Source organism: Triticum aestivum, chromosome 2B (assembly GCF_018294505.1).
Source record: "Triticum aestivum cultivar Chinese Spring chromosome 2B, IWGSC CS RefSeq v2.1, whole genome shotgun sequence".
NCBI classification, from domain to species: Eukaryota; Viridiplantae; Streptophyta; class Magnoliopsida; order Poales; family Poaceae; genus Triticum; species Triticum aestivum.
Window position 1 is genome coordinate 638,593,245 of NC_057798.1, and position 7,121 is coordinate 638,600,365.

General features: G+C 41.7%; 1 protein-coding gene across 1 annotated transcript; it reads left to right on the top strand.

Annotated features, from left to right (window-relative positions):
- The first annotated feature begins 1,682 nt into the window (after positions 1–1,682).
- LOC123046431 (uncharacterized) lies at positions 1,683–6,721 on the top strand. Its single transcript, XM_044469799.1, has 10 exons — positions 1,683–2,126; positions 2,289–2,747; positions 2,862–2,939; positions 3,021–3,058; positions 3,163–3,204; positions 3,355–3,426; positions 4,143–4,247; positions 4,943–5,023; positions 5,573–5,697; positions 6,278–6,721. The coding sequence occupies exons 1-10, from the start codon at positions 1,870–1,872 to the stop codon at positions 6,362–6,364; spliced, it is 1,344 nt and encodes a 447-aa protein (XP_044325734.1). The 5' UTR covers positions 1,683–1,869; the 3' UTR covers positions 6,365–6,721.
- The last annotated feature ends 400 nt before the right edge of the window (positions 6,722–7,121 follow it).

Genomic DNA, 7,121 nt, shown 5'->3' on the forward strand with positions numbered 1-7,121 from the left:
GTCCTCACATGGCCATTTAACTAGTTGACTACTCATTGATCTTCACTTATATCTTTTTGGAGTAGGTTGTCATTTACTCTCGTGCTTCACTTATATCCTATGAGTAAATGGTTGAATGAATTGAATACCATAAATCTAAAATTATATATGTTTTATATGCTTATCCCATGGGGAGTAATGACTTCACATATAAGAATATATGTGGTAAAATTTATTGAAAATTAGCAAACACCGCATTGGTCACTTGAACAATTCATGAAATAATATTGAAGGAAGAGAGATTTCACATATAAATACACTATCTTGGACATCTTCTATGATTGTGAGCCCCATTAATTATTTTCAAACTTGAGCAAACTAGTTGAAGTTGGACAAGGAAGACAATGTAATGATTTATGTTTGGGTATATTTGTATAGAAGTTATATTGTTATGGATCCTCCAACATGTGGTGCTTGCTTAGGATCTTTTGCTAGCCTGTTAGCTAAAACCTTGGAAGCGATCTTGTAGACCACATTACAAAGGCTTATCGGCCGAAATTGTCCTAATATTTTTAATCTTTACCTAATAATAAAGCAAATTGGGTTTCTTTCATCCGTCATGGTATTTTTCAGAAAAGTCCGTCTATTTTAGGGAATTCAATCCGCAGTCCTGTTTTAAGTTAAAACGAATCGTTTTTTCGTATTTTACACAAAAGTCCGTGTGTTTTGTTGAAATCAACCCGCAGTCCGTATTTAAGTCACACCCGAACCATTATTTTACATTTTTCGAAACCCCCCCTGATGTTTTAGATGATTCATCCGCGGATCATATTTAAGTCAAACAATGTTTTTTAAATCATTCATATCTTTTGAACCGTAACTCCGATTTGAACATGTTATATATGAAATTTGATTAGAAAAATATGTAGAATATGAATATGAGATAATTTTCACCTGTTAAGTATTTTAAAATATTATTTGAAATATATTTAAGTCAAATAAATGATTTTCTAAATTATCCGTATCTTTAAACCGTAACTTCGATTTTAACATATTATATATGAAATTTATTAGAAAAATATGTGGAATCTAAATATGATGTTAATTTTACCTGTTAAATATTTTTAAAATATCGTTTTGGGAGCAAACTTATAATTTATAGCGTAAGCTCCATTTTCCTTTCGTACGGCGGCGACCCGGATTGCAAAAAAACACCCCACTATAATAATATAGGGAAAAAACATCGATAACTACACATGCATACCTCTGAAAAATGTCGCAGGGGAAAACAACAAATTTCTCATCGCGAGAGTGAGAGAAAGCGAGTGAGAGAGAGAGGGAGGGAGAGGAGAGAGGAAGAGAGAGACGCTTTAGGATTAAACATATTCAAACATATTTTTTTTGGGTGAACACCGAGGCCATCGCCGGCGAGGGTGAGAAGGAGGATAAGCGGCAACACAAATATGATGCCTCGCAAAAATAAAGGAGATGGACCTATTGTGATCTTGGGTGATGGTTGTTGGGTTAAGAGTGTGTGTTATATTTTCTCTCCGGTTGCAACGCACGGGTTCTTTTGCTAGTTATAACGTAAATAAGAAAAAGGACTGTTTGGACTTACAGGCCCGGGCCCAGCTAGACTCTACGACGAGAGGAGAGAGAAGAGAGAAGCGAGAGGAGAGAGGCGGGGGAGAAGAGGAAAGAGAGAAGCGAGAGAGGAGAGAGGCGGGGGAGAAGAGGGAAGAGAGAAGCGAGAGAAACGAGAGAAAGCGGGCCCCGCGTCCTTCCGCTGCCGCTGCCAATATAACGAGGGGGTGCCGGTGCCCCAAAGCCCCAAATCCCCAATCCCCACTTCCCCATCCAAATCCAATCGAAAGTTCAATTCCGGGCGTGATGAGTTCCTCCCTCGTGGTCTCCGGCAATGGCGACGAGGACGCCTGCGTGGGCGAGACCCCCGTCGTGGTCTCCGGCAAGGGCGAGGCCTCCGTCGTGGTCTCCGGCAAGGGCGAGGCCTCCGTCGTGGTCTCCGGCAAGGGCAAGGACGCCGTCAAGCCCTCATGCACGGCGCAGTATTCCTGCGTCAAGCGGCTTCGTGAGCGGCGCCTCCTCTCCTTCCTCCTGGACCAAGGCTTCCACGGCGCCTTCAGAGAGTACGAATATACTAGTACTTTTTTTTTTTATCTTGAGATCGATGCCGCCTTCTCTCTTGACATCGATTATGCTTCTCTCTTGAGATCAATGAATTGGATTCCATCCGAATACGTCACGCACGCATGCTGGTTTGGTTTATATCGATGGATCTCTGCATGCAGGCTGACCCGCGAGACGGCGGCGCTGTTCGACATGGATCACATGCGGTGGCTGGTCAGGCGGGGCCGGTGGTACGACGCCCTCTTTTACCTCAACATCTTCCTGCCGCCGCTCAAAAGTGAGAGGAGGAGCCTCCGCGCCAGGATCTTCCACAACTTCCTCCTCATGCACGGTCGCTTCGCCGACGTCGTCGCCGGCAACAAGGACCCGTACCTGGACAAGCAGTATGCCAACGGCCGCAGTAACTCCACAGACGCCGAGCGCAGGTTCCGTTCCATGAACTACTCCATACTCGCCCCGGACGCCGGCCAGCTCAGGGCTGCCATCGACTGGGACAGAGTGAGGAGCCATGCAGAGTTTGTTGTCCGCAGGATGGCTCTTGCTACTCCAGAGCTGAGACGCCCGATGGTGTTGCCGTCCCGCTGCATGATGCCGCACGATGTACTCCCCATTGGGACCGGGTATGTAGTTCATCATTCAGCCTCAGTTAATCCTGGCTTCCTAGCCGGCCCAGTACCTATATGACAGTGTCAACTTAATCTCATCTTGGCCCTCCTGTCTGTAACCCTTGACAGTTTGTTCCGGAAGAGACGCGTGAAGAAACAAGGCCCCCAGCCGCCAAAAACAGAAGCTATCTTAACAGCTTTGAAACAGTACTATTATTAGTTACCTCTCCTCTGTTCTGCTTGTCCTGGTTTTTAACAGCACATTGATTAATTCCTTGCCTTTTGCAGCCAGCAGTATTGCAGACAGTTAAGGGATTCGAGCGTTGGTATAATCTCCCCTTCAGAAAACATTATGATTAAGCAATGCAGGTCTTAGGTTCCATATATGTTTGGCAGTCACTAACCATGTCTTCCTCCAATGAACCGGCAGGGTCGAAAGATGAAGAACTGGAACTGCTGGTCAATTTCCTTGGTAAAACCAGCCTCTCCTCTTCATGTGTCTTGCATTTCCACTGAGAACACTGTTTACACTCCTCCAATTATTTTGTTTGGGAAAACCAATCACTTTTGGTTACTGTTATGTTCTGTTATGTTTGCACTCATGAACTTGTGTGATCTTCAGATGAGACTCTACAGGCTGGCCTACCTAGAGGGTGCACACTAAGCTATGACCTTCAACCAAGCGGGAAGGAAGGTAAACTTCAGAATAATTCTATTCAACAAGTCTTCAGCTCTGATCGCTTACCACTGTCTCTCTCAATGCACTGTCTGGGCTCTTAACAGGCTGTTGAATCTGTTTTGAGTCCTTTTGGGCCATATAAGCACATTATTTCCTCCAGCTGCATTTTACCTTTTAACTTCAGCCCCACTTTCAAACTTTATCGGCTGATGACCTGCAATAGTTCAGATGTCTTGGACACCTGCTACGAGATAGGAGATTTTTCACTACAGAAATTTCCACTGTCCTTTTCATTCTAATAAGCTTGAAAACATGAGTATATTATATATATTAGAAAAAGTAATGAAGGCGCAAGTTTTTTAGATTTTATGATAGTTCAGTCTAATGGTTTTTACTAAAAACTATAGCAATGAAAATCGCGGTAAATCTGATAGTAGTTTTGTAGATGAAGTCAGTTTGAATCAATGGCCCCTACTTCACCTTGCCCCTCTAAACCAAACATAGGACAGCATGCATGTGCCCTGCCCTGTATTTACATGTATATTTTGTGCAGGCATATCTTTGAGATGCATGATGCTATGATCAAGTAAATTTTGCTTAGGAATATCACAATGCTAATAATGTTTAAACTTCTAGTTAGCAATAAGTACACTTGGATATATCGGTGATGATTGAGAGCATGTTAAATTAATGCTGGATGCATCTACTGAGATACTTCCATTTTTTTGCAGTTGAACTTGCTGCAGATTCTTCTCATGCTCCGTCTGTGCAGACCATGCTCGGCACATCCACAGATAAAGTTAAAGTCCATGCCACATCATTAGTGAGAATTTCTGGTAAATTATCCAGACACCCTCGCCGCTTTTATGTTTTGATAACCCTCCATCTGCACAATTGGTCAATTGGCTATATGCATTGTTGATAGATAGCATTCAGTGATATGTTTCAATCTCACCAGTAGTTTAACTGGTCATGATCTGTCTTCTGTCCTCTTGCCACTTGTTATCATAATGTTTTCCATGTATGGTACATGGGGGCAGCTTTTCATCTGGAGTCCTGCATTTCAAATAACTTAGCACGTCCTGCCCTATTTGTATGGTTTATTTTAGAAGATCTGTGTCCAAACATATTTCCCCCAGTTCTGCATTGTACTCCCTCCTTCCCAAAATAAGCATCTCAACTTTAGTATGGGGTACTTATTTTGGGACGGAGGGAGTATCATACTTATGTTCACAATTCTGTACCTATTCCATCTTTGTCTTCCCTTGCTGCCCTGCATTAGCTAGGTTCCTAACACATTGTTGCCCCACTTTTATGGAGGTTATTATTAGTAGATCTAGGTGAAAATTAAAGTCTTCCCCTTAGGTTCTCTGTGCAGTTATTATATTTTGTTGGTTGCTTCACATTAAGTGCCTACTTATATTTGCCTGATGCTAGTTTATAACTGCACTCCTTATTGGGATTGATGTTTTCTTGCAATTCACCAGTGTTTGGTTACTTGCTGCAATTGCTAACTGTCGACTCGTTGCAGGTGCTCCAATCTGCCAGATCATTTCTCGTGCCTTGAAAGTTCATGCCAAAAACCCTGGGATATTGTCACCGACAAATGCAGGTAATTAGCTTAACATCTTTGTTTAATACCAGGACAAATACACCTTGTGGTAACTGTCAACTTTGTTTGATCCCTGGTATTCCCTTTATTTGGTAGAGAACATGTATCCTGTAATCAAGTGCATATGTTCATCAAAGATAATAATATGTGATCTGCCTTGTTATAATCTCCTTAGTTCCTGTTTCAGTTTTATTAATTCAGTTAGCTGGCCCAGATTCTCTGTGCAGTCCTATTACCACTAGTTCCTACACAAATATTTTTGTGCCTTCAAACAGTAGTTTCAGTACTACATCTGCATCCGTGAGCGGCTAAGCTTACATTCTGCAAGTGTTGATTTCTTTACTGTATTGATCTTGCTAGGAACTCATGGATTTTATTAGAAACTAATGGAAGCAAATAAAGTTCATACTCGTCTTTCAAATGTGCACACACCTCTTTCTTCACTCGTGGTCCTTGAAATACTGACTGTTAGAGAACATAAGATGTTAAATTTGAGTGAAGTTATGTTATGTGCGGTAATACTTAATCCAGTTGTTAATTCTTGGGCAGGCACAAAGCGTCTAATACAAGCAGGTTGTCATGCTCGGAATCAAATGGGTGGACTGCGAACTGTTGAGGATGATATTTATCCAAAAAAGCAACGGACGGACGGGGCATTTGATGAAGCAAGTTCGGTAAGACTCGGTTTTTGTTCTTACTTGTACTGTTGTGCATGAATAGCATAGTAGAATAGCTTGCGTAGACAAGTTGTGTATGATATCGTTAATAGAAGACTGTATCTTTTGTACAGATCTTAGTAGGGTGAGCGTTAAATATACAGCACCACACTTAGTTGATAAGTTGCTCTGGTTGCCTGCCTTGAAAAGTATACACATTTTGGTATTGTGTGGTAGAAATAGTTTTTTTTTTGCATGGTAGAAATAGTGGTCATCAGCTTATTGAGACATATATCGACTTTGATTGATACTTATGCTGCGTACAAGTAAACTGGTGACTAAAGGTTTCTTCAGCACTTCAGAACAAGTATCTACTGTTTCCGACAGTAGTCTGGCGGGTGTCTCCGATTGATCTGTAACGGCTTTACAGCAGTGCTGACTTTCATGAATTTGTAGTGTTTTCAGTCATAGCGCATTGCATTCTACAGCATGAGAAATGCACGTGAGAGTACCTTTGTTCTTGCTGATGTTACATTATATGGATCATCCTGTGAGGTACCTACAGGGTTGGCTGATGGTATACTTGTTTCATGTGCAGGTTCCGGCGTTTGGAGGCAGAGTGTCCACCGACACCAGCACACTGGTGAACTTCCGGCCGAAGCTGAGGCCCGTCTGCTCCATGTGAAGACAGAGATGGTTGATGGGCTACCGCACCCACCGGTGCTGTTGCAGCTAGCATTTGGTTGTTTGGGTCCTGCGGCTGCTCCTATACTGCTACTTAGTGCTTGCGCCCTGATTGTCTCCTGCTTGCTTGCAACTTTGCAAGTCTCCTAGAACTCATAATGTTATGTTATGCTATGATGCGAGTACTATATGTAGTCGTGGCGCTCTTGTTAATTAGAGCTATATGGTGATGCTAGTATGTTAGATGTCATGTGTTTTAATGGAACACCTGCATGGTCTTGGATATTTTTTTTGGTGCGTACAAGATGCTAATTGATCTAGCTCTTCCAAGCAAAATCTGGAAAAGCAATTCTTGGTACAGTTTTGAGTATGAAATTCAGTGGTTTCGGTTTTCAATTCGGCCAAAGGACCGAAATTCCCATTTGAATTTGACTAAGCTCCCATTTTGATAATTCAGAAAATAATCTGACTCTATATACTACCGAGATTGCTCAAATCTTGACCGAAGACAATTATTTAGTATGTACTGAAATTAATGAAATTTCATTGAAATTACCAAAGTGGAAGTGTGGACTATTCTGTTTTTACCAGTATATACTTCCTTCATCTGAAAATACTTGTCGAAGAAATGGATAAAAATAGATGTATCTAGAACTAAAATATGTTAGGTACATTCATTTTTTCAACAAATTTTTTAACAGAGGGACTAGATAGTAAGTTGATGAAGCATAATTGTGTTGGCTTTGTTCATGCATTTG